The following is a 26532-nucleotide window of genomic DNA, read 5'->3' as shown; positions in this document are numbered from 1 at the left end:
GTCTAACGAGGATAGAAATTCATTTTACATAAGATGTCAACTTTGAACTTATTACAGAGTCCGTAATATATTTGATAATTTAACTGCTTGATTGATAATTTATTTAAATCAATTTATTTTCCAATTAATTTTGCAACGTTTCTTATCCTATAAGTCACGTAGTTACGTGTCTTATATTATGACAGTATAGTCTGTGTGCTGCTTTTGTCATGGATGTTACTAACTATAATTAGGCTAATAGACAATTAACGTCCTTCAACGTATCCACGCTTTCCTCCCCTCGTCAATCGTTACCGCCGTGATTTATATACTACTTCACTACTTTGGTGTGAAACATTTGAAAATCATGCCAAATAAATTCTAACTGCATTTTTTATACAAAATGCAAATTTTCTTTCCTACTCTTGTTTCACTTGTTATTAATTTATTAGAAAAAAAGTTCAATTAGGACCAGGTGTTTTTTAGTTATAAAAATATTCAGGTTTAATAAATTTGTGGATTGAAATGACACTTTCGCGTTTAGAAGTGTGTTAATAGCGGAGGCGCAGCGGTGATCTATGCCTGATGATCTAGGAGGGATCGAAGGGTTGGGGCGAATCAGTAGAACGGGTTGCGCGATTATGCGATCTGTGGCAAAGAAGCGAAAAACCGAGTGGAGTGGAGAAAATAGGAAAGGAGTGGCGTTGGTGAGTGGCGAAGCTCGCAATCTCATACTCGCGATCAGTCTGTCGACTCGACGACAACCCTTCCTCTCAGCCAGTGCTTCACCCTCCGTCACGCACCACAGTTTGCGTTCCACTTCCCGAGGATAAACTTGAGCGAGAATAAGCCATATATTTCACGACCAACTTCCGGCATGCATCGAAGGATTCCAGTGCTAATTGTTAGCTTCGCGCTCGTCTTGGTGGTTCGTTCAGGTGATTATTTTCTAAATCCTACGTTTACCATGGAGATATGTTTAGCCAACAAGAAAATAGGAAAGAGAAAATAATGAAATTGTTTCTTTGAAAATTGGTGAAGTATTAGTGAAAATTGTAAATAAAAGTTTGATAGCTACGATTATGGGATGATTGGTGGTTGAATAACGATGGTGGTTGAACTTACACTCTTATAAAGAGTTATAGTGTTTTGAATTGAATTAAATGTATTAGGGGTAGTAAATTAATTCTGTGCTCTTAAATTTAATTGTTATTAGGAATGTTCATTATTTTAATAATAAGAAAGATTAGAGAAATCGGAATTACCCTATCGCGCGAGCTTTGAATTCGTGTTCCGTAAATTAAAACTCGGGTTGTTTACATTATCAACAATTAAACACTACTTTTAATTGCTATATTGTGTCCCAACTCTGTTAAAGTTACTTTTACTGCAAATCAATCGCTTCGCTCCAGTATGTTGTCAGCCACGAAGCGGATGGCGGCCTAGTATTAATATTACAGTAGAGTATCGTTAAATAGCCGCGACGAGGGTAAATATTTTTCAAGCTTCCAAACTCTAATTAACTAATCATTTATAATTTTTATTTTGATTATTTTTATGAATTTTGTTATCTTGTTGATTTTGTCATATTAAAATTGTACATTAAATAAATGCAAGGATTTATGTTTCAGTATTTTTATTATAAACATGTTTATAATGTTTCTATTGTTGTGATCAGTAGAAAACGTTTAAAACATATTACAAGTATGCACATGTTTAGTTTTTGTGTGGTATTCAAGTGCTTTAAGTTCGATTAAAGTGCTGAGCTATGAGTTCTAATGAGCCAGGTATGTATTTGATATTTATCAAATGTCACAGTGATATTATTCACCTGTAAAAAATTTTCAAAATTTGAAAAAGATCATTTACTCCGCGTTTGTTAACGTTATAGTATGTTAATAGTTTGCCTGAGGTAAAAGACACTATCTGTGTTTCAATGAAATTTTCCGAATATTTTCAATAATTTTGATGCAGAAGGGTAGTAAGTGTCGTATATCAAATTATGAGTCACAACTTGTTAGATGGGCGAGTAGCGTCACCAATTTTGGCGCCACGATTCTGCGACCTAAATAACTACGTAGAAATATATGGGTGTCCATATCCTGTAATATCTAACCAATGAAAAAGAATACAATCCCGATTACAAATATTTCTACTTTACCCAACTACATTCCGTTGGCTTGCTTTGCTAGAATTATGGGACAACAGGGAGGGGGTGGGTCTACATAGAAGCGTCTACCAGGCGCCAGAGGGAGTAAAATATCTACTTTCCCGGGGAAACAAAGAATCGTTACATTAAAATAAATTACAGCGAAGAAAGATGACTTGTGCACAGGATGGTTAACGTAACCGAAATAAGTCATATTTTATTTCTGATTGCAATTAGAAAGAAATGGTAAAAGAAAAACAAGGAAATGAATCAAATGAATCATGATATTTCTTTTTTTCATTGATTTGATGAAAATAAAGAGCGTGTTAAAGCTGATTTATTTCATTGCACAGATCAAAATCCTAGATGCTACATGTGCACTTCCTTAACGCATCCAGGCTGCGATACCGATCCGGATGCGAACAATATTAAAACCGACGAATGTACATTAAATCATATGACAGATATGCAACGAATCATTCAGCAACATAACGATTTGAGAAACATATCTCACATCTTCGACGTTGACACCGCACACATTTATTCGGCTACTTCACCAATGGCTTGTGCCAAAATGGTTCTCAAAGGTAAACTATTTTATTATATTAAATATTCTGTCATAGAGAAAAATGTTGAAAGCAATAAAACAAATAAATGTTATTGTTTGTTGTTTGTCAGTGAAAGGGAAAGAGGTGATAGTGAGGAATTGTCAAACGGAGAAGACAGAGACGGTTGATCCTTGCAAAGCTATAGAAAGAAAATTTCCGCACGATATCACTCTTGAATATTGCGATATGTGCAAGCACAATGCTTGCAATAGTTCCACTATAATTACCTCGAAATTTCTCCTCGATCTACTGTTGGTCCTGGGTACCATGGTTTTCGCTACTTTTTATACCGACGCGTAACCTTTACACATGAATGTATAGAATTGATTACAATCAATTCATGGCACATTCCAAAGTTCAACACACACCTACATACACACACTACACTGTTGTTCATCGATATTTTAAGTTCGTTTCATTATCACGTAATGTTACGGTGGTTATTTCTGCAGTATAAGATAAGAAACGGGTGAAATTTTCTATTATTATTAAAACATATTATGAAAAGATCTTAGGTTTTTAGAAGACTTCCTTTTCAGCTAAATTTATACGATGAATTTTTTCATAGTCTTTTTTGTCTTGCTTCAACCGCCGGAGTGGAAGAACGAGAAGATTCCCATTTGTTAAATTTCAAAAAAAAAAGACACTAACGATAAGTTGATTGATCAAGTTTTGTATACCAAGTTCCGAACGACGAGGATTCATAGAATTCTGTTTAATTGCTGCCTGTTCAATGTATTTAATAAATTGTGTGTTCTCGATCGATGAATATTCGAGGAAGCTCCGCCGTATATGCATAAATAAATGTTTATTATATACGAACATATACGTATTATATAAAGGAAAAGGCTTTTGAATATGAAATTTGGCCAGGTGTTTATACCGTGAAATGTTATCGAGCTTCTCAAAATCGAATATAATGTTATCGCACGAAAATTATATTGAGCAATAAAAATGTATGTTAAACAATTATCTCGTTGTTGTTTCTGTAATTAGCTGTTTCAATATAACAATTTCAACATAACGTGCTACATCATGCCGTTTGCATTGAACTCTCCTGGTGTACAGTAGCGTATACGATAAAGAGATAAACATTTCTTATATAATTAATAATAAATGAGATATTTTGGTGTCATCCTTAATTTCGGACTCCCTGTATTAGATCTTCAATGAAAATTTTATTGTTCAATAAAATCAACATTTATATTTCTTTGTGTATCTAAAAGAGATCATACGCACAAGTTCTACCTCTCTTAGAACTTACAGAAGTATGCTATTGTGCTATAATTCTTACTTTTATTGTTGGAGATAAGATAAGAACAGGTAACGGAGAGATTCGGTGCGTACGTTTTATACTGGAACCAGCATGGTTGGACAATTAAGCTTAACCATGATAATCATGTTAATTATAATTGGTAAGTAAGGCTTTGATTACTATTTTTAACTTTTTCAGTAATCAGTTAATCAATCTATTTCAAATATTATATACATGTAACATAGATGATACTTAGTATTTTCGTTTGTCTTTATATATGTAAATATCTGTTTCTCTACATAATTTAATTATTTAACAGAGCATGCGAGAGGAGAAAGCTTATGGTGTTTCGATTGCAACACCGATTTAAGCAGTGGCCATACAAGAGAATGCAACGATCCTTACGTTCCTACACCGTATTTCGACTTGGTCCTCTGTCCCCAGAACGAGTCTCAACATTGTCTGAAAAGTGTAATTGACTGTATGTATAAATTATATGCGTCAGATATTGCATTTGTACCCTGAAGAATAACACTAATTGCTAACATAACATTCTGGTATTAATCATATCGTGTTGGTAATTAAAAATGTTGACTAATCCGAGCATTTTTTTTTAATCATACAGATAGAGGTATCTTGGTGACCGTTCGAGGTTGCGTGCCATCACGGGAAGTCTATGGATACTGTCATCATGAAAAATATCCTGAATCCAACATCATTTGCTCATTTTGCAACGATTACGCTTGTAACGCTCAACAGTCACTTTATTTATTTATTCCACATAGTATAGGATTCTATTTCTCCTTAGTCTACCTGTCCATTTATCTTAAATGATATCTATCCAATTAATTAATTAACCAGTATTTATCATTTTATGTAGATTCTTCTAAACACTCCGTTTCAATTTTCCAAATGAATATGTTATAATTAACGTGTTAAATGCCGGAGTGAAAACGATGTAGATACATACAATACATAATAATTGTAATTATTTTACTTTCCATTTGATTAGTCGTGTAAAATATATTTTTGTCAAAAACAAACCGAAATGTTTTAATTGACGAAAGAAGAGACGATGATTGGCCGGAAAAGGCTGTTGACTTTCAAGCTGGAAATTAAGTGACTTTATGAATGAACAGGGAGGCATTGTCTGTATTCGATATACATCCTTTGTATCGATGGTGGTAGGTTCTGAGCAATACTTATATACGTATGTATACATATATTTATGTACACAGACATCTGGCCGAAGAGAAGGGGTCAAATTGTCGAGTCAATTTGGTAATGTCTCGCGGGGTTAACTGGTCTCCTGACCCATGATAAGTCTTTCTTAACGAGTCGGCAAGCTTACTTTGCAATCCTGCCTTTAGTCATCTATAATTTATTCGTTACTTAGAAGTTCGATGAAGCAAGGACCATCGAAAAGAGGGGGGTGATAGAAACGATATCAAAAAAATTTTATGGTACCATTTAAAAAGTGGAAGTGTCCTCGACTTTTAATTGAAAGAAAAAAAAATTTTTGAGTTTGCAATCTATCAAAGATCTAGCAATGAATCCTTGAACTTGAAAAATTGTGTATTACATCAACGCGAACACTCTGTGTATTCTGTTTTCCTACGTAAACCACGAAAGACCCCCAGAGCATTCAACGGGTCCCTTAATTGTCCTAATGAGTCCAATGAGGGCCTTCATCGGTGTCTATCTCTCTTTCTCATTCTTCAGTCCCTCCTTCGTCGCTTTTCTCCTCCGTCAGTAAACCATAATTACTGTTTCGCTTGTTGCGTTCTCTTAAAGACCTCTTTTGGTTGTTTGCTCTTGACTCCTACTTCCTCGCACTTGTCTCTCGTCCACGGTGAGGTTACAGGGTTATCCTATACGAGACGTTATTACGTTGATCCGTTCTGGCCGTGTGCCCTAAGAAGTAGGAGAAACCTAGGGGAAAGAGTGAGGGAAAAGGAGATCGTGTCCACGTTTTCAGCAAAAAGAGGGGTGTCGGGTGTTCAGTTGAACGGTGAACACGTTCCGCGAAGCTACCAGTTCTACTCTTTATTTCGTTCTTGATCCACGTGGTATTCTCTTTGACGTACAATCAGACGTTTTGGACTTGTGTTGAATAAAAGATATAAATATATCAACATTTTCAGTAAACTGATCAAAATGTCCTTCAGATCAGCATGGGCACTGGTGATCTTCAGTTTGGTCGTTCTTGTGCGACCAGGTGAGTTGAATGAAAAGAATTTTTTCTTTTTCGTTGGTTTTAGAATTTTTGTAAAAATTTTTGTCAGAATAGTGTTTTATATGTTTTGGAGTCTTCAATCACGCTTCGATGGTGAGAAATATATTTTTTTCTTTTAAAAAAGGAATACCAAAGAAGCGAATTTTTAATAGATAGAATGTTATATTTATAAAATTGAAATAACGAATAGAATGAAAGCTTAAATAAATTATAATAATTTATTTTTATATTATTGTACATTTTTTCGGTGCAATGAGAAATTCAATTCTAAACGTGTATCTACTACGTAAATACATCCATGATGTAATGCAAATTGTTATGTAATTATTTTATGAGTTTTCGTAATGAGTTGAAAAAAAATAAAACATACAATTAGTCACTTTCAATTACATATCTCGAAACATCGTGCAAACAGTTTTTATAAAAAAGGCAGAATAATTTGGTCACTATTAATATTGGCAAATTGTTTATAAAATATTGCACGTACCTACTTTATTTATTTCATATTTTATGATATATTTAACAGGTTCAGCTTTGAAATGTTGGGATTGTGCTTCCAACATGAATGCTTTGTGCGCTGATCCAATGAACGTCACCGAACATCAGGCTATGTTTCATGTGAAAACTTGCGAAGCTGGATTTTATGAAACATCGAAACCCATTTGTCGAAAAATTGTGAAAAGAGGTAAATAAAGTTTCAAGAATAATTGTTCATATTTCCATATATTCTTTGTTTATAAAAAATATCATTATCTTTTCAAAATTAACTTTCAAACTTAAGTTGATGTTTCATTTTAAGATTATAAGCTTAATTAGTATAGAAATTAATTTTTACCCTCTAAATTAGATTCTCTCTAACTTCTTTTCAAGTAAAAAGCAAATAATGAAATATTTCTGTTATAATTACCCTTAATCAACAGGTGCCTATCATTATAAATATCGTAAAATCTTTTTGAACAATGTGTCATTAGATCGTACTGGCGTTGTTTTCTACAAGTAATGACGCATTAGAACGTTGCTTAGAATCGTGAAATAACTCGATGATGATTGTGTTCTATTTGATCGTAACCGTGTACCATATTGTGAGTCATGGCGTGTGCTCGTGTACCACAATTGCGATAATTACACGTTACCGAGGCCAAAACCACACCCGCGTCGGAGAAAAATCAGACGTTAGCATAGAATCATGAATATTAAGGTTAATCGTATTAACGTGACTAGAATTCACGGATTAACGACGAATATACATACGTGTTGTTCACGCACTGCAACCGGAAGATTATACAAATTTGCATAACTGACCGTGATAATATAATTAACTCTTCGACAGTCTAATAAAAACACGAGTTGCTGCAAACGTTACAGATTCTTTCATACTCTTTTGTAATAAAAAAGATAATAAGAGAAATGGGAAAATGTAAAAAGTGGGTTACTTATTGTTAGATTTCTCTTCGCGAAATGATCTCTGTCGCGGTCTATTTAACTGTTTAAGAGAAAAAAAAAAATTAATGAGAATAGTACTCTTCCTTGACCGTGTTTACTGAAAATGGCAGAGGTGTTTCCCATTATAGGAGACTCGCTGCGCGTTATAGAAACTGTTTTATAAAGAAACGTAGATCTGTTCGTGTACAAAACTGTGATTCTTGGTACGCTTTGAATCATCAACGTTACACAACCTGTTACGTTAGATCACTCAACAATGGTTCGTTCCAATACAGATACTGACAAAAAAAAAGATATTTCACATGGATAGGAAATTGCAAACATAAGTTACTACATCCGCTCCGACGTAAATATCATACTCTGTTATGAGAACGTCATGAAATTGTCGATAATTTATTTTCATATTACCTAATTACATGTCATTCGTGAAAATATAGTTATTTATTAATTGAATTTAATTGTCAAATTGGAAAATGAGGTAATTACTTTTTGCAATAATTACTGAAAAAAGTATTCATTTTTTTTAGAAAATGGCGAACGGGTCGTGATACGTCAGTGTTCGACCCCAAATGTGGACGAAGCGGATATCCACGATGGTCCTTGCAGCGCTATGGCAATTTCAAGCCGAAACGTAATCGAATCCTGCCACATTTGCAGTACCGATCTCTGCAATTCCTCGACGAGTGCATCAATCATGCAACCCCTTTTCATGCTCGCAATGGCTCTCATTGGTTATCGTTATTTCCAATCAAAACACGGCATTGTTTAAATAACTTTGATAATTCTATCGTCATATCAATTAAATAAGAATCATTTTCTTAACAAGAAGAAAAAAAGTATTTCAACTATCGTAAGCGTGTACTTTCGTTCTCCTTGCCAGTTTAACGAAGTTATTGTTTATTATTATTAATATTTAATCGCACCGTCTGCTTTAGAAACGCAACGTATATAATTTTTGTAATGGGATATTTTATGATATAATGATTTTGCATGATTGGGACCCGGCTCGTTAGCGTCTTATAGTTAGACACACCTTGTTAGTCGTGTTTTAAATAGATCGTTACCGTAGTCACCTCAATGTACTAAAAAAGCTTTAGTTAATTTAATAGTTTATTTAATGATCGATCACATTTATTTTTGTATAACATATGTATATAGACTTTGTGTGCTACGTGATTGTATAATAAAAATGAAATTGTTAATTTGATCGATTTCGTGATTAAGAGAAAAATAAATCCGACGCTTTAATTAGAATTTCATTAGAATTTTAGAGCAATTAACACACGCGTATCTAATGTAATTGCACGCTGTTGTAGATAAACCTTTTTCCTCTATTTCATTGCACCTTTTCATTTATGTATTCTTCTTCTTTTTCTACTTTCGAGTCTCGTGTCATTTCTTTTCTTAGAAAATAATTTTAGGAAAAACAAAAAAAAAGACGAGAATAAAATGTAACTTATCAGGTATCCGTCCAATTTATAGAATAATATTTAATTATCTCGTGACTGGCGTTTTGGAAAGTATTATTGATTTGTAATGTTTATAAATTAGATTTCTCCTATTACTCGATTTTCGTTTAGAATAATGTTACGTGTAAACTATAAAAACGATTAAATGTCAGTATATTCTAATCCTCGGTTACTTTGTACCCACTTTCGATTAATCGAAAAAAAAAATGATAAAATAATTTCAGATTGCTGGTCTATTATCTCAATTAACAAAGGTATACACAATTGATAATCTTTATTTTACAAAAACAGTAATGTCAATAATGGTAATGCAATTCTAACATTTCAAATGAATAAAAAAAAAAAAGAAAAGTAATGACTGCTTAATGATATTTTAATTTCGATTGTTTGACGCAGTGAATTTGTGACCAGGTGGATCGCATCTGCAAACACAACACGAAGGAAACAGAAACCAGTCCATAAAGATACCTTTGCAGTCATTATCAGGATCATATGCAAGCAGTCTGTGCCACTTGTATTTTTGCTCGCAGCCACAGTCTCCGGTGCAACGGTTTGTCTTAGTTTTCCTGGATAAAAATAAAAAAAATTTTCATTTTTTTCCTGTTCACTAACAGACCATTCAAGGCATACTTACGAGCAAACTTCTTGATGAATAGCCTGTTCGAAGTGCTGGGTATTCACAATGGCACGAACTTTTCCGGCACTGTTGCTGGCCCAATACGGCGTCACAATTTCTACTTTAGATTCACATGCATCAATCCTGAAGGATGGTATAACGTTATTATTATTTTTTACCGTATGTCATGTCATAATCATTAGCGAAATTAGATAAGGACCCCAGGATCAGTGGTTTCTTCATCATTTTAAAATGTGTACCTTCCACTTTCGTTTCGATTTTTTTCAGATGACTGTCTAGGATTCCTGGTTCTTCGGACGTTGCCAAAGAACGAGTCGCCATTAGCCTGGATTTCTCTATCCAAATCCTCCCGGAAACTGGGACCACCGTCTGGGATGTCCTGTTTTGTGGCTTCTCTGCTTTTTCTTCTTTTCAGCGTTCGATGACCGGGTTCTTTCGTCGTCGCACCGTATCCAGAATTCATCTCAAAATCACCGTACATTCTTTTCATTAACGCTTTATTCTCGTCGATAAAACGTTCTATCCGTTCTCTAAAACAATTTCGTCACGTTAATTGAATTGTAATTGATTTATATTAAAACAGCTAGTGAATTTTATAGCGGTTGATAAATAACGTTTTTCCATTTTATTTTGTTACAATTATCATACTGTTTGAATGATTACATTGGGTATGTATTTCCAGCAGTTGGACAGAACAGCTGATGATATTTTTTAATACACGGCACACCACGTACCAAATCACCCCTTAATTCCACGCCCAGAGCAACGGAAAGTGCAGTCCAAAGAATCTGTAACAAAAAATGTGAAAATTATCTTAGTGGCCTATGCGTCCTCGTCCCAGATGACCTTTATGGTCTTAAATGCAGAGGGTATTCAATTTTAATTTCTATCCATGCAATTATTCGTTTTCCAAAAAATCATTCTGTGAAAACTTTAGAACGATTTGCATGAAGAGAGTCAAATGAAACACTCTGTATAAGACATACTTTAGCAATATGAACACCTACGAACGACCGCAAGGACGTTTCCATTGAGGAAACGATTACAATTTTGCAGGAAGACGAACGTGACAGCCAACACGTTAAATCGAAACAAAGTAAATGCAGCTTGGAAGATCCGATAATTTTTTTTAATTAAATTGCCAAAAATGACAGAACGACGAATGTGGGTGTCCAATGTTTCCTCTTATTTGCATAAATTACAATGCATCACATTGTAATTTGAGAAATTGGCCTGTGATACTCGTCCCCCTGCCGTACAGGGGTTCGCGATTATCTTCTTCTACTGGTGTCTCCATTGAAAAGTCAGTAGGCGTCATTCAGTGGCTTGAGTCACTCGAGATCGTTTGTACGAACGAGAAATGCATGAGCAACGCGGTGCATTGCCCGCCAGAAATGAATCATACCGTGTGTCCACGCGAGTCAATTGCAATCCCTCGCGTGAATTGAATGCGAAGATTAGCTTGTACACTAGCACTAGCGTAAGTGCCATTTCGACACGTGATCTTTACGGTGTAATTTCAGACAAAAATCATTTTTGTACAATTAAAATAATTTTCATAAAATCAAGGTAATAATCGAGGAAAACAGCATATGGAAACGTGTAACGAACGAGGAAGGTTAATCGTATCTTACCCTTGACTTTCTTTTTTTTTTATGAAACACTGATCTCCGAGGACATTGGCTAGATTGCTTCCGATCTCGATACGGTTAATGAGAAGCAAAAAGTGTCCCATGAAAAAGTATCTTCATGGCTGAGCAATAAACAAATTCAAGGAATTGCTGTTTTAATACAAGCGCCTACACTGGTTGACCTCAACAGTGATATCTCGGTGAGACTTGACAATAAATGAACGGCTAGAAAGATAAAAGTATATACGAGGGAAAAAACATCTAGACAGGTGCAGGTAAAGTACATGCACCCAACCGATCGTACGTTTACGAGATTCTAGGGAAGATATTCGGGGTCATGGGTGCAGCAGGGAAATGTCACGCCAATGATTATACAGGGTGGTTCAGTGATCACTTTTTCGACCAAGTGTGAAATAAATTTAGTTATTCGAATTGTTGAAAGTTCTTCGATGTAAATGAGATCTTGATGACACAATGTGTACTTAAATTTGACGAAATCTACTTGTGTATTCTACACTTGACATTCGTGTCTATACACTTTCTAAATAGAACACCCGAAAAGTGACACCATCAGTAATTTTCGAAGAATTCTATGAACTAAAAGATATTTCAAACTTACCGGTATCTGTACGAAGCTTCCATTGTTCAACTGAGGATAAGAGTATAATGGCACTACTGGAACCGAACCATTTTTCACGAAAATTGGTCCTTGAATGGGTGTGACATGGGCGTCCCTCGGTATGTCTGGTTCTTCGTCGTCGTAATAATCATCGAAATCATCGTCGTAATCTAAAATAGCGTGGACCGAGGTTTTCGTACCTGGGCCATTCCCACCGTTCACTCTCGTGTACCTTCGACAAAACGGAGATATAATATTTCAAATAAGGAGTATACAACTTCCGTTTTGAAGTGTGTCGAATGAAAAGTTATGGTCGTCACACGTGTCAAACGTGTTAAAGCAAAGTTACTCTCTGCACTAATTAAAAGCGAATTACGTAATGATGTGCCTACCGAGGTGTACACGATCCAAAAAGAAATGGCAATATGTATCAAGTACTTAATTCACGTTTAATGATTATAAAAAGGTATCAAGAGTGATGTGCTATTGACGTGTATCTCGGGGGACTTTAAATATGGTACTTCTGTAATAACTATCGATCATTTTGATGAAAAGAAAAAAAAAAAGGAGAGAGAGAGAGTATACCATACACGGTTGGTACCACGTTAATGATACATGTTTGGAAGAAGTACGTGATGAAAGAAGCAGTATTGTATGGATCGATGACATAATTGTCCATTCATAGGAATGGGAATTCGCAGATAAATACGTCAGATATTCGTCAGAAGGTTCATTAGGAATGCGTGGCACGTAACAAGAAACCGTACAGCTGATCGTTACATAAATAATTGTGAGCGCAATTAACGTTACCGGACGAACTGCTTTCGCCGTTTCTTTCAAAACGATAACATCTTACGGAGCGAGTTAAATAACTTACTACCAGCTAATTAGTCGACGTGAAAAAACGATAAAAATTTATAACGCGTAACATAATAAATTCGAGATACTTAAACTCGCTCGTTATCGAAGTCATGCGCGACGATCGTAACCTTTCGTTTCATTCGAATTAAAGGAAAATTACTGCCAACGCTAGTTACATTAATTAACACGTTCGCTAACGTTGCTCGACGAGAAATTTGCTTATCATGCTACACTCGTTTTTTACACCCGCAAGGGGAGGTATTTTTCACCTCACGTGTTTGGCGAACACGCGGACCCTAGCCATGCCATTTGGCATTTATTCAATTAAATATCCACAGTGAGATTAATTTAAGGTGGTTCGAATCTTCATTAAAGGATAAAAAATAAAATGATGAAAATTACCCATTTGGTCTCTCGGGATAAGCCTCTTGTTCTGGCATTCTGGATGTCCTCGAATTATCTTGGTCATCCTCTGCTTGAACTTGCGGCGGTGGAGGTCTCATTTGTTGTTGCTGTTGTTGCTGTTGCTGTTGCGGTTGTCTAGGTTGAGTTCTTCTAAAATCTTGATTATAATTCGCGTATCGCGTGTCCTGCGTCGAGGAAAATGACGATTGTTCAACGAACGCATTTGAACTTCCTTGTCGATTTAAAATCGGCTGACGTTGTCTATGCTGTTGTTGTTGTTGTTGTTGTTGTTGTTGCTGCTGTTGCTTCTGTTGATAAGCAGCGGGCGGTATGTACGGCTCGTTTTGAAAGGACTCCTGTCCATTAAAATTCGGAGCAGGCGCAACCGGAAGTACGGCGTTCAGACGAAGGTTGTTCACTGTCGGTTGTCCTCCGTTTTGTCCACCGTAGAAGAATGGCGTAGGCGTTGCCGACTGATACGGCAAGGTGAAGTTGACCAGCGACATTTCTACCGCTTTTTTTTTTTTTTTTTTTTTTTAGTTTACTTTTTATTCTACAATAGAATACAAAGGGAAAGAGATCAGTGCTTTTTAAGGAGCCTTCTAACCTTCGTATAGTTCAATGACTTTGTTCTGTTCCTTTCGTAATACATATATAGCGAGGTCGGAGAAAGGAAAACGAAGATTACAGTGACATTTTTTTCTTTTTTCAATTGATATTGTTGAACTTGGATTTAATTTGGACTTACCGTAGAATAAAGCTGGTTCTTTCAGAATATTAACGCAAACCCGTTCCTCGGTTGTAAATAAAAATTCTCTTTAGGTTCTATTCTTCAACTTGGTCGACTGTGATTTTGATCGTGCAGAAAATCACCTCTTATCACTATACACATCATGATTAAATAAAAAAATTAGCATCTTCTAGATTATCGTTCATAGTATCACTGGATGAAATGATTCGAGAAACTCTAATTTCGCAGTTCGATTAATTGTATTGAGAAGTATAGTATCTCTCGCTATGTTTTAAATTTGTTTGAATTTCACTGAAACATCCGGAATTCGTTTCCGTCTTCTACAATGAATCAACATGATCGACGCGTTGAGTATCCCTGAATCATTCTTTATTTTTTCTTCTTCTTTTCCCACGAATAAATCTGAAATAATAAAAAAAATAATTCCTTGACAGTGTAGAATTTTTATTAAATTTCATAGAAGTAAATACAAATAAAATTTCATTACATTTTTAATTTGTGATCGAAGAAATGTGTTTCACGTGAAACACTACTGTGATCTACTTACACAACGATTATACGTGTCGTGCATTTTAAGTAAAATTTGCCGAAATACTATGACTCTAATGCATGCAATGTCTATGTCGTAATAGGGAATTACGTTTGGCGAGCAAGACCATGGCATTTTAAACCCCCACTATCTAAGTTTCTCAGATAGACATGGTGTATGTGGGTGTTCCCTGGGATACGTTCCTTATTCTTTGTTTAACAGGCTTTTCAATACCATCGGTTGCTCATTGAAAACCAATTATTAATTCGTGTTTAAATTAGCCAAAGTAATGAAAATTAAACGTGCTGTTAATACTCAATTTTGTTTTTACTTATTATTCAAATATCAAGAGTTGATACTTAATAGTATCTATAGATAGTGTGAGAAATCGATGACAGAACTATCGGTATTAACGGATGACGGATACAGACGGTATATTTTCGGTGAAAGCATGTGTATGAATATTCAATTTCGAAGAAAGTAATCCGATGGGCGAAAGTGACGACCAGCAAAACTTGTTCGAATTTACATGAATCACGTGTAAATTCAGTAAATCATTGTTAGATCTGATGAAAATCGTTTTCTACGCAATTTCTCACGTGGATCTTTGCCGCGCGCGGACAAATACCTGAAATATTCCATCACTCTGGAATGTTGAAATTCAATGGATGAAACGTTACAAACAAATTTTCTTCATTTTTAAAATATCTAACACTGATTTCTTCCAAGTAATTTATTTAACACTTTGACGGCTTTTGTCGCGTACTTGGAAAAATGGTAAAATAGTGGTCGAATTTGAAAGAGGAAAAGTAGTACACTTGATGAAACGTGCGACCGCGAAGGTGTTGGGATAAAATTTCAAGGAAAACTTACCTGAGTTTCAAACGTGTTAAGATTCCCGCAGGGCTGAATCAGATTTAGCGGAAGCACGTTTGTATACGTATCGAATCAAAAATTTCTTCTCCGTCGCTTTCACTTTTCAGCAGTCCGACGATTTTCGAATGGAAAAAAATTGGAACCAAAAGCGTACGAGGAAATGAGCAGAAAACGTAATGACTCGATTCGAATGGAGCCAGACTAATGAGACAATCGTAAAAAGTAAAGAAAAACGAATAAGAATTCGTGGAGGAACACGTGCTTACTCGTGTACGAAAGAAACACGAGCAGCAGAGAAGCGTACGAAACGCTACGTTGGCGAGCGACAACTGAAAGAGAAGCGTTTTAACCGGCTATACAAAATGGGGGTAAAGAGAGGTGTTCGTCGATCATGAAGAGTAGTGTGCCATGCTTCTCCTTCTTTCACTTTCGCTCTTTGATATCTCTCTCTTTTGTATCTCTGTTCCATACGTTCGATTCCGATCATTGCTTCATCTTCTTCTCTTCGATGATCATTTAATGGAGCATCTTTTTATTTATTTTTATACCATTTCGTGTAAAGTATAAAGTAGGCTTTTCCTAGATTCTTTCTAAGTCAAAATGATAACAATTTTTTTCTTCTTCTACTTTCACCCTTATTTTGAGAATTCTTGCACCCCTTGTATCGCTATTTTCCCGAAAGAAAGCCTGATTTCATCCTGAATGTACTCCTTTTCTATTTTTAAACACTCAGAAGCTATTAGAATCTACATCTAACAATTTAGTCTGATGGTTCAGATCTTTTGTGCATACAATAGAGATAAATATGCATAGAGACACAACGAAGTTGAACTGTATCGCAACGGGCAATTATTGCTGTGCTATCACGTGCCTACCACGGATTCTATCTATCTTTTTTCATCCTTGTATTTCCTCTCTTTTTAGAAACATTTTTATCCTCTTCCAAGTGCCTTCTCCTCTCGAATCCTTAGATGCACCGTGCTCCGGAACCTTTCATTTCTTTGCACGTGGAACGGTGTATAACTGTATCGGAATCTCCTGGAGGCCCACCTACGTTCACCTTCTTCGTCACGGTATAACACACGCGTTCTTTCAACGTTCAATACGACTGTTATCTAATTTCTCTTACGAATTAAACAATACATTATGTCATGAAACGCTAGCTGCTTTAGAGACGTTAATTTATGATATTTTATCGTGTTCAATATTACGCGTAGGGATTACCGATTAAAGTCACCATAATAATTGAAGGAAATATCAAAAAAAAAAAAAAAAAAAATGTAACAAGAGAAAAGTGAAAAGTATCGCGTTACAAACGTTCATTTTTATTGCGGTATTTAATATCTTAAGGATCTTATTACACTCGGTATTTAATATTTTTACTTGGTGGGTCCACGTCCCCAGAAATACGGCACTGTACTTTTAATCAAAAAATGGGGAAATTAGGTATAATAAATATCGATTGAAATCGATGATCGAAGAATTTCCGGCTAATTCCTGCCCCACCTACTCGGCAAGGACTTTGACCGCCTTAGGCATACTGTCACAGGAAACTGGGAGGAAATGACCAGTATTATTCGAGCACGTATTAATTGTCGTACGTCACACGAATTTGAAGAATAATTTTTTGTCACGTAAGATTGGATACCTTTAATAAATTAGGTAGAAGCATTTAATTGAATGAGATAAGGATCATTTAAATTAACTTTATCTATACTTAACTACCAGTATAGATAAAGATTTAAATGATCTTATTAACTTTATAATGATTAATTAATTTTCCACGCGTAAAGTCAAAACTCATATTTGTATTCATTTTACCGAAGTGACAATCATGGTTTTCTACCGTATTATTACGGATATTATTGCTCATTGAACTCGTAATAGGAAGCTGAAGAAGTAAACAGCACAAAATTATTCCACGTTGAGCGTGTGCCGTACATCTGACCCCCTTTCATTGTCAGTCTTTTCTTCGGGTTCACTGGCGTGTGTCGATTCATACGGCATGCACGTTCTTGATGCTGTTTTAGATGCACTTAACACATTACACACGGATAACAAGATATCTTGTATTTTCGTTGTTATTAATCTCATTGTCAGTTATTAATGGGATGGATGAAGTATAAAAATGGTCGAATAAAATGATATCAGGCGTAACGCGGAATATCAAGTTAAAGAATTGTCGAGCGTGTATCGGTACACGCGACGGGATAACTTTGCTGAAGAAAAGAAAAAGATAAAAAATACTGGAAGGGGATCAGATGCCTGGTGTGCAAAGGCCCGTGATAGGTATACCGTGCTCGGTTCCTTGTGCAATCAACAATGAGCGAGTTACAAACGGTTGCAATATAACGTAGTACTCGAGGGACACGTGCAACCACCTTTCCTTACCCTTGGAAGAAGGAAGCCTCTGTACAAGACCGAGAATTATCGCGACCACTTTCCAACGCGTATTACGCGGATATACCAAGAGACAGGCAAAATTCCAGAAACTCGAGAATATTGTATCGTTTTTCAATCTGATCAATTTTCAATCTCCTTGCATGCTCGAAGGAAATTAACACTTGTGATCCAGAAGCAGACCGAATCAAGGATTAATTAAAAGTATAAAGTGATCAATAACTTGACCAATTCATCGATATTATAAGTCTTGGAATTTCCCAACAGACTATCCTATCTCACTACAATTAACCGGTCTACAAAACATAATAAATGTAAGCGGAACCACAGCCTCATTAAAACAGAATAAAGAAAAAAAAAAAAAAAACAAAAAGAAAAAAAGGAAGGTGCACACGCACTCGAACACACATGACATATGTGGCTAGATTTCGTAATTTCTCAGTCACTTACATTGCACTTGCACGACAATTCACTGATTCATGCTTATGCACGACTATAACAGCAGCAGTAGTAGAAAATTATTATTCAATCCGTATCGAATCGTTTGTCATCTTTAGCTGATTGATTTTAATGAATGTATAACAATGATGTTCGATGCTTCAAGTATAGCGAAATTTTACGTCGTTATAACATTTTTGCTAAGGGAGAGTTTAATTCACTGATAGTCGACACTATAAATTCCGGATTTCCGGTTCCATGGGCGCGTACATTGTCTTCTTTTTTTTTATTGATTTGAGGCCGATAGGAATTTGAAGGTGACAAGTACAGGACCAACGCCCACATACTTCAAGCATCGATCATAATCAATTAACAATTCTGACGTAGAATAGTTGTGCTTTCTTTTTTGCTACAAATATCAAACGATCTCGTTCATGAATCATGAATCATGATATTTTATCGTTGTTTGGAGCATATAATATATTTTGGGATATTATATGTAAATGGGAATATAAAATTCGATTACCATCCACATTGCAAATATAATGGGTATCAAAGGAAAGGTGAACGTAGCCTTTCTCTTTGCTTTAATTTCACGTTTCTTTAAAGAGCTCCTTGAATATAATGTGCATACACGAGATACATAAAAAGTATTTATCACTTGAAATAATCACAAATGTTCTAATAAGATTAATAAAAAAAATTCTCAGATAATTATTTGAGATGGGTATCGAAAGGGTTAAGCCATTATTCGAATAAAATACAATTGTTGAGCACATTTGACCATGAAGACCACACCCGTGATACTTGAATAATACTCATGCTACCAAGTCTCTGCAACAAGATACTGGTACCCATTATAGTGTCAGGAACACAATAGCGTTTATCGTCGCTCAAGCATTTACGACGTTGAACCCGTGTGACAAAGCAAAATTATTTCTCGTATATATGCAAAGAAAGGACGACCACCAACGATCCACGTTCCCGAATAATAATTTCAACTCGTGTTGAAAAAGAAAAAGGAAAATTGAAAATATATTTTGTTTCGTCCCTCTTCTTTTAAACAAAAGACTTTTGGATCTGCCCCTGCAACAATGCTTTGATATTAGGATACCATTGTAACACCAAAGTGATAGCAGTTAGCCTTCGCTCATGGGGGAGTGATCAACTTTTCTTAATCTGACTATGTGGATATTGAACGTAGAAACATTTACTGTTGCAAAAGCGTTCCGGGATATGTTGTGTTAGGGTTTCGTATCAACATAGTACACCTATTTCCATTAATTTACATATTTTAGTCACAATGCGTACAAGTTACTACCCGAATACGAATTTTTACACAATTGTCCTCCTACGATAACGTCTTTTATTCAATGAAACAGTCGTGACAGTATATAAGTATTAATTACTAAATACAAAAAATAAATATACATTTGGCAAATTCGTTATTATATTATATAGTTTGAGAAACTAATTCCAAAACATGTCCTCTTCAAATTTATTACTAGTTTATTAGGCGCAAAATTGTATTTTGTCCGGTCGTGTATACTAACTACTTTACTTTCTAAAGGGACAATCTTAATTTTAATCTTGAATCACAACATACCTAAGGATATGTCTATAGTTGTCCTTACAAGTATTTAATATTTTATTTCAATTTACTGTGCGCATTTCGAGTTAAATTAATCTCAAATTAAATTTTCAAATATTCAATGCATTTTATTCGAAAAGACAAAAAAAAAAAGTTATCTTTACAAGGACAACTTAATACTGACTAATATACAATAGTCTATATGATACAGTACATATGGACTCTGTTTTTTCAAAACATAAATTACATGTTTATGAAGAAACCCCATAAATTCTTCGAAGTTATTGCTTACAAATACTAATATAATTCTACAAGTTTATATTTACATTGATCGTTAAGTTAAACAAATGTATCTTAACATTTCTTTTTTATTTTTTATGTTAATTCGAAGCACTAAATTTAAAACGATTTCTAAATTTACAAACAATATTTTTTAATCTTTTTTTTTTATGCAACTAGTTTTCGAAAGAATGCATGTGTTTTTTTACCGTCGAGGTATCTTTATTACTAAAATTATAAAAATATGATAAAAGCACTCTCTCTTTGGCTCAACAACGATGCCCGAAAAAGGTACATACATGAAATTGACTCTTATATCCTTACGTATGTATGGAATAGAACACACAACTTTTTTTTCTATCGATGAGATTAACGCAATATGATTTATAAGTTTTCTCTATAATATCTATATACTAAAATAATGAAAAAATGTTATAAAAAAAATTAAAAAATCGTTAGCTTATCTATGGTTGAATGGATGAACTGAAATTTGGATTATTATTTTCACATTATCATACTTTTAAACACCATTTTTGAAGTGTATTTGAGTATGAGTATTCTAAAGTATCGGATTAATATACAAAGCGATCTTATTGTCAATACATGCATAAACGGTTTCTATAAATATTTTTGAAAATTTTCAAATAAATTAGGGTACTGATAGAAAATACAGGAACTCGAATAACGAGTCCTGTGGTACTTCAGCAGTCTGGATTCAGGAATATTATGTATTGGTATCTAAATACTTGTGATAAATCAATACCGAATAATTACACGAAAATAAACATAGCAATTTCATTTCTCGATAAAATATATAAAAAATATTACAGAGAATTAATTTTCTTTAAATTTAAGTATCATCACTATCACTTTCTTCCACAGATGGAACACTGTCTATATTTCTATCAAAATTATTAGGGTTCCAAGGTGGTAACCATCTGTTCACCAACCACCAATGTACAGATAATCTACTGTGATTACATTCGGCTTTGTCGCATCTACCAAGAAATTGACAAATACCAGCAACGTTTCCACTTTGATTTCTAATACAGGAATCGTCACAAGTGTGTTGACGTTCCATTAAACGATTCGAAGAACAAGCAGAGACTTGCGAGGTGGAAGGATTATTTGGTGAAAAAATTTGTCTGGCATTTGACGATGTACTGGGTTCGTTGACCGTAGATGTTGGTACCGGTGCACTTGAGGTCGAAGCACCGGAATCTGCACCGATGGATGAATTTCCTCCAGCGACTGTATTTCCAAGAGTCGAAACACAAGATCGACCGATATGAACTGTGGCATACATTGGATTATTCACCGATGGACCACCTCTTCCAACGCAATCAAGATACCTGTTGATTTGTACAGTAGAGTTACAGTTTGGTAAAACTTTACATCTACAAGAGCAATTTGGAATTCTACAAAGACACTCCATTCTCAATGATTCCGCTGGACGACAGGATGATGTAACAGGTAACTTTACGTATGAATATTCTCCGCGACAAAATGGTACCTTTCTTGGCAACTGATAGATGTACTGTCTAGAATTACTCGACAGTCCATCCTGATACCGTAATCGATTGTGCAGATTATGACAGTGGTGACACAAATATCTTGCATCCAAGTGTTTACAAAATAAACGCATAAAATTGTAACCAAGCGGATAAATGGCACGTCCAGTCGATGCGTAAGCAATGTTTTCGGTAGAAAAACAATTTCGTCCCAGCCTGTCTAATCGATTCTGACAAAACTGGCTAGAAAGTCGCGATGAATCTAGATACAATTGTCTGGACTGATCGTATTGATTTCTAGATTCAATGTCATTTAAAAAATTTGGGGGAACAGTATAAGGATTTAAAACATGGTATTTATAACAACGAGCGTATGTTCTACCGCTGCAGGAATACCGATCATCTATTCTCTCGTACGTATGATCGTCTACATTGTCGTGATTATTTTGAGCCGCAGGTTCATTGCGAACAACTTCCCTGTTATTCTCGTCATTTTCATCGTCGTCGTCGTCATTGTCCAGTCTCTCGTAAATATTCTCTTCCGGTTCTTGCTGTTGTCGATTACGGTTATAGTTATGAATTAACTCCATTGGATTCTGATAACCCGGGTTATGATTTGAATGCATTTGTGCCGAACCACCGGAACGATTTTGGAAGTTACGCAAACCGCGACCTGTATTCTGATAATTATCATCCTGGTTGTTATTCCGATTTTGATTCATGATCGCGGCTGCCACTTCACCGTTCTCATATCTTTGGCATACACAACGCGGTCCTCGACAATTGTGACCTGGATACTGATGAAGTAGATTCTGATCAACGTTCTGGATTTGCACACCGCTGGGCCCGGCTTCCCGTGATTGATCCGATATTTCGGCACCCGGGTCCGAGTTCTGCTCCATCGTATGCCCAGCGGATTGTAACCCTCACATCGATGTCGTAGACGGCATTGGTTTGTCGATTATCGCCACACCGGCGTAACTACGACCAATTCCCATACAAGTTTGAAGAGTTGTCCAAGTATCGGTTCTTGGGGAATATACTTCAACGGATGCTAGACTCGATGAACCATCGTCACCACCCACTACATACAAAAGACCATTGAGCGCGACGACACCTGGAAAATAAGATTATTCATCTTTATCACATCTGTTTCGTCAAATTATCAGACAAAGAAAAAATGAAGATATAATATATCATTTACCAGCATTCCTACGACAAAGAGCCATGTCGCTAACTGGACTCCATTGATTGGTATCTGGATTGAAAGCTTCTACGCTTTTTCTAACCAACGGACCGTCGTGTCCTCCTACAGCGTATAAAATTCCATCCAACACCCCAACACCGGCTCCGCTACGACGTGCAGACATATCAGGCACCGGTTTCCACTGATCTTTTTCTGGATTGTAGCATTCAACGCTGGAAAGACATTGCCTGGATGCTCCATCGTAACCACCGACCTAAAGTGTGGTTACGGTTATATAGACATTAGAAGTTCAGAATGAACTTTGCCAAATTTTATGATCCGTTATGGAACTTACAGCATATAATAATCCTTTAACAACACCCACGCCGACGCTACTTCTACGTGTCGACATTGGTGCAATTAATCTCCATTCGTGGGTCCTCGGATCGTATACCTCCGCGGAATTTAGACCAGTCGAACCGTCAAATCCACCCACCTGTTGTTTTAACACAAGTATCTCATAACAAAGAGACATTTGGAGAAAATTCAAAATATTCTATGCGTATAGAATAGAAGAAATGATATGAACTAAGCACACATGTATATGTATATGCAGTATAGAGTTAAATCTAATAATACTTATAACATAACATATATCATGTGAAATGAAAAAAATAAACTAAGTACAGCATAAATGCAATTCCCAAGAACTGCAACACCAAGGGTTGATCTTCTTGCTTCCATTTCTGGACAAGGCGACCACTGATCTGTAGCTGCATCATATATGTCAACTGTTCGTACTCTAAGAGACCCATTAAATCCACCGACGGCATAAACGCGACCACCAAGGACGGATAAGCCTGTGTATCAGAAATCACATAAGGGTGCATAAGAAATTACAATGCCCTTAACAAGTCGAATTTTTAAATACTACTCACCAGCTCTACAACGACGTGTAGGCAATTCAGATACCTGATACCATTTTTCTTCCTTAAAATCATAACATTCAACGCTTCTAATCGCTTTTGGAGCTTGTCCACCAACCACTAATAATACCTTTGGTAAACCTCTTGGTTGTCTTGGTTTTGTGCGAGGCGTTTTAAATAACGATTTTTGTTCTCCTTTGAGCAAATGATACTTCAAAGCTTCGATTAAGAAATCCTTACCTGTGTAAAATGGGAACGTTTCTTTTTTAATTTTGTTACATTAAATTGTAGCAATATAAGTGCCTTGTATACAAAGATATATCATTTACATTGTAAATTTGCTTTAAGTAGTGGTTCTTCTTCCACCCGTTGTACTAGGTATTCTTGGGATAACAAAGGTAAACGTACATGTTCCATTAATTGAGCTAAATGAGCTTGTCTTTTATCCAAATCATTGTGTACCCATGATATCACACATTCGAATACTTTCTCTTCTGACGGTACCATTAAACGATCGCTGCAAATCAATTTAGCGACTTGTTGCGGTGCTAATGTTAAAAATTCTTCACCATCTACTACTTCCCTGTACGTAGAATAATACGTTTGCTATTAAAGCTGAAAATTGATGGTTTGAGTTAGGTAAAGAAGAGAAAACTATTGGATCTTACGAAAAATGTTGTTCAATATAAGTGTCTGCATGTGATAGTAATTCTAGACAACCATGAAGATCTGCAAATGCACGAATTCCTAAACAATTTGATGGATGTAATTGAGCTTGTAAGAAATCACAACAGGCATCACGAACATCGGTTAGTTGCAAAAGATTAGCAGCTGGTAATAACACTTGTACATTATCTTCAGTTACATGTACTTCTGCAGAATATACATAATCTACTAACAATTCAAGGGCAGAGTAATCTACACCTTGCAGAGTTATTCTTTCTTGGTCTCGTTCTTCAAAACTTGTAAACATAGCATAAAAATAAGGGCTACATGCAGCAAGAACCATTTTATGCGCAGGTACTTCCAAACCTCCATCTGCCACCAAGATCACGTCGCATAATAAATTTTTCCTAAGATATAATAACATTATTCACTATTAGTCTTAAATCTATTTTCTTAAATAATCCAAAATGAGACCATGAAATAATTTTCTCAGTTTTGGATCTACACCATAGACATATCATTTTGAAATGAAACAAGAAGTTATCGATAAGCAACAGTTTATATTGCATACTTTCGCATTTCATTGATAACATCAAAAGCCCTATTTGTATGATGGTGATTTCTATACGGTGGTTTATCTCTTCCATTTTCACGTGGTATATGCTTTTGTGAGCTTTCATCCAAGGAATTTTGACTAGCATATCGGAGTAACAAACAACTAGAATAAAAACAAGTTGGTCAGAGGATTAAAAACAGACTAATATGTTATAAAATTACAAATTACATAAATTGCATTGCAAGCCTAAATAACTTGAGCAATCTTAAATAACACGTAGTCTCACCTTCCTTTATTTTCGGTACCATCGGTATTATTGAAAGCATTCTGCACCTGATTTTGTCCCGCCGACTCCATTTCAGCTGTTTGGTTTTTCAACAAGCCAGAATAATATCTTTTAATCTTCGAATCAATAGCACGAATCGAGTCTCACTTCATTTGTCAGTACAAACATCGTTTCACTGACTTGTACAATCATTGTTAATCATTGTGGAATCAGGTGTGAAAGAAACGAAAACGACAACCGTTTTCACATTTTCATATTGCATCGTTGTGTTACTATGGCATGTATATATATATACATGTGCATACGTCGCGTGATATCGAGCCGAAAAAAATAGGTAGTAAATTTGATAATAAAAATTATAAGTTATGAAAACAAAAACATTAATATCTCGATAATCTACGCAAATTTTACATAAATTTCTTCTTGGATTCGATCCTCAAACGTCATTTAGTGTATCTTAATTATTTCGTCAGACAACACAGATAGGTGTCGACATCTGCAGGATATCATACAAAATATTCTGTTATTTCAAATTTTGATTTTATTAATTTATTTGTTGTATTATTCATCAGAGGAATGTATTCCAAAACAACTGCAATATCAGTCTAGTATACAGAATCTTTCATGCAACTGGGCCAAGTTATACCTTTAAATGTCTACGAATGGTGCATCAAACGGTGCATACGTACTCCGGAAGTAGACTTTTAAAGATTTCAAGGTCATTTTTATTGAAGATTGATTACATTTATTTAGTTTTGTTAAATAACCAATTTTTTTTACCATTCAGGAAAATCAGCACTATTAACAATGTGAAGGGTACATCATACCCAACTAGTTAACGAATAGAATTATTATAATATTAATGGTAAATAACCCTTTTTATATTGTATTATTATATCTACATATTTAATCTATCAGTTTTAGTAAAAAAAGCACATATGTTTTATATGCTTTTAATTTTTTTAAGAAAAACATAACACACTTCCATTCAAAGTTTTATTACCTTAGACAAAATTAAAAATAAATGTAATCATTATTGTTATTTAATTATTCCGTCGAATGAATTTTCCACATCCAGAATTTAATTCTATTTTGTAGAGAAAACATTAGATAGTTAGGAAAGATTATTCGAAAGATTACTTTAGAGGCAACATAATTCTCACGCTAGAGCTCAGTAACTACCTATATGGTTATATAACAGTTTGGAACGTCGTAAAGCAAAGTGCAAACTTATGTCATCGTTAT

The 26532-nt window shown here is 35.2% G+C and overlaps 7 protein-coding genes across 11 annotated transcripts in view; 4 read left to right on the top strand and 3 right to left on the bottom strand.

Moving 5' to 3' along the window:
• The first annotated feature begins 696 nt into the window (after positions 1-696).
• Positions 697-3685, top strand: LOC117607084 (uncharacterized). 4 transcript variants are annotated; one of them, XM_076691790.1, is made up of 4 exons: positions 697-917; positions 1611-1766; positions 2482-2715; positions 2807-3685. In XM_076691790.1, the coding sequence occupies exons 2-4, from the start codon at positions 1748-1750 to the stop codon at positions 3034-3036; spliced, it is 483 nt and encodes a 160-aa protein (XP_076547905.1). In that variant the 5' UTR covers positions 697-917; positions 1611-1747; the 3' UTR covers positions 3037-3685. The 4 variants fall into 4 exon arrangements, with proteins under 4 accessions (XP_076547905.1, XP_034186234.1, XP_034186235.1 ...); XM_034330344.2 differs by lacking the exon at positions 697-917 and adding an exon at positions 929-1468; XM_034330343.2 differs by lacking the exon at positions 1611-1766 and having other exon boundaries at positions 699-917; positions 2807-3682.
• Positions 3686-3856: 171 nt separating this feature from the next.
• On the top strand, positions 3857-5661 carry LOC117607090 (uncharacterized). Its single transcript, XM_034330352.2, has 3 exons — positions 3857-4151; positions 4311-4472; positions 4617-5661. The coding sequence occupies exons 1-3, from the start codon at positions 4103-4105 to the stop codon at positions 4823-4825; spliced, it is 420 nt and encodes a 139-aa protein (XP_034186243.1). The 5' UTR covers positions 3857-4102; the 3' UTR covers positions 4826-5661.
• Positions 5662-5998: 337 nt separating this feature from the next.
• Positions 5999-8877, top strand: LOC117607087 (UPAR/Ly6 domain-containing protein crok). Its single transcript, XM_034330349.2, has 3 exons — positions 5999-6209; positions 6754-6912; positions 8198-8877. The coding sequence occupies exons 1-3, from the start codon at positions 6149-6151 to the stop codon at positions 8437-8439; spliced, it is 462 nt and encodes a 153-aa protein (XP_034186240.1). The 5' UTR covers positions 5999-6148; the 3' UTR covers positions 8440-8877.
• Positions 8878-9028: 151 nt separating this feature from the next.
• Positions 9029-15963, bottom strand: spz3 (Spaetzle domain-containing protein 3). Its single transcript, XM_034330341.2, has 8 exons — positions 15446-15963; positions 14041-14445; positions 13290-13845; positions 12027-12258; positions 10440-10564; positions 10016-10306; positions 9774-9899; positions 9029-9705 (listed from the first exon to the last, which is right to left on the bottom strand). The coding sequence occupies exons 3-8, from the start codon at positions 13796-13798 to the stop codon at positions 9513-9515; spliced, it is 1476 nt and encodes a 491-aa protein (XP_034186232.2). The 5' UTR covers positions 13799-13845; positions 14041-14445; positions 15446-15963; the 3' UTR covers positions 9029-9512.
• Positions 15964-21006: 5043 nt separating this feature from the next.
• LOC117607081 (uncharacterized) lies at positions 21007-22569 on the bottom strand. The gene has a single exon (XM_034330340.2). It carries the CDS (start codon positions 22567-22569, stop codon positions 21007-21009), a length of 1563 nt encoding a protein of 520 aa, XP_034186231.1.
• Positions 21497-26532, top strand: part of LOC117607072 (dual 3',5'-cyclic-AMP and -GMP phosphodiesterase 11) — a 40321-nt gene continuing 35285 nt past the window's right edge. For both annotated transcript variants that reach the window (XM_076691738.1, XM_076691746.1), the window contains exon 1: positions 21497-21629. The gene's annotated coding sequence lies outside the window, so the exon portion shown is untranslated. The remainder of the gene's footprint in view (positions 21630-26532) is intronic.
• On the bottom strand, positions 22594-25767 carry kel (kelch protein). The gene is made up of 9 exons (XM_034330332.2): positions 25288-25767; positions 25017-25163; positions 24448-24852; positions 24109-24362; positions 23792-24019; positions 23541-23713; positions 23209-23349; positions 22872-23127; positions 22594-22784 (listed from the first exon to the last, which is right to left on the bottom strand). Exons 1-9 carry the CDS (start codon positions 25356-25358, stop codon positions 22594-22596), a joined length of 1866 nt encoding a protein of 621 aa, XP_034186223.1. The 5' UTR covers positions 25359-25767.

The sequence above is a fragment of the Osmia lignaria genome, chromosome 2 (genome assembly GCF_051020975.1).
Source record: "Osmia lignaria lignaria isolate PbOS001 chromosome 2, iyOsmLign1, whole genome shotgun sequence".
Classification (NCBI taxonomy): Eukaryota; Metazoa; Arthropoda; class Insecta; order Hymenoptera; family Megachilidae; genus Osmia; species Osmia lignaria.
Note: the sequence above shows the minus strand (reverse complement) of the source record. Positions and strands in the feature narration are given on the sequence as shown.

Excerpts from the sequence above, each read along its gene's own strand:
- LOC117607084 (XM_034330343.2), top strand. The coding sequence starts at position 857 with ATGCATCGAAGGATTCCAGTGCTAATTGTTAGCTTCGCGCTCGTCTTG. Across the intron at positions 918-2,481 it reads CGTCTTGGTGGTTCGTTCAG|ATCAAAATCCTAGATGCTAC; the intron begins GTGATTATTTTC and ends TTCATTGCACAG. Across the intron at positions 2,716-2,806 it reads TGCCAAAATGGTTCTCAAAG|TGAAAGGGAAAGAGGTGATA; the intron begins GTAAACTATTTT and ends GTTGTTTGTCAG.
- LOC117607090 (XM_034330352.2), top strand. The coding sequence starts at position 4,103 with ATGGTTGGACAATTAAGCTTAACCATGATAATCATGTTAATTATAATT. Across the intron at positions 4,152-4,310 it reads AATCATGTTAATTATAATTG|AGCATGCGAGAGGAGAAAGC; the intron begins GTAAGTAAGGCT and ends ATTATTTAACAG. Across the intron at positions 4,473-4,616 it reads TCTGAAAAGTGTAATTGACT|ATAGAGGTATCTTGGTGACC; the intron begins GTATGTATAAAT and ends TTAATCATACAG.
- LOC117607087 (XM_034330349.2), top strand. The coding sequence starts at position 6,149 with ATGTCCTTCAGATCAGCATGGGCACTGGTGATCTTCAGTTTGGTCGTT. Across the intron at positions 6,210-6,753 it reads GGTCGTTCTTGTGCGACCAG|GTTCAGCTTTGAAATGTTGG; the intron begins GTGAGTTGAATG and ends TATATTTAACAG. Across the intron at positions 6,913-8,197 it reads TCGAAAAATTGTGAAAAGAG|AAAATGGCGAACGGGTCGTG; the intron begins GTAAATAAAGTT and ends CATTTTTTTTAG.
- spz3 (XM_034330341.2), bottom strand. The coding sequence starts at position 13,798 with ATGTCGCTGGTCAACTTCACCTTGCCGTATCAGTCGGCAACGCCTACG. Across the intron at positions 10,307-10,439 it reads GCTGGAAATACATACCCAAT|AGAACGGATAGAACGTTTTA; the intron begins GTAATCATTCAA and ends AAATTGTTTTAG. Across the intron at positions 9,900-10,015 it reads AATCGAAACGAAAGTGGAAG|GATTGATGCATGTGAATCTA; the intron begins GTACACATTTTA and ends ACCATCCTTCAG.
- LOC117607081 (XM_034330340.2), bottom strand. The coding sequence starts at position 22,569 with ATGGAGCAGAACTCGGACCCGGGTGCCGAAATATCGGATCAATCACGG.
- kel (XM_034330332.2), bottom strand. The coding sequence starts at position 25,358 with ATGGAGTCGGCGGGACAAAATCAGGTGCAGAATGCTTTCAATAATACC. Across the intron at positions 23,128-23,208 it reads TTAAAGGATTATTATATGCT|GTCGGTGGTTACGATGGAGC; the intron begins GTAAGTTCCATA and ends ACCACACTTTAG. Across the intron at positions 22,785-22,871 it reads TCTTTGTCGTAGGAATGCTG|GTGTCGTCGCGCTCAATGGT; the intron begins GTAAATGATATA and ends CTTATTTTCCAG.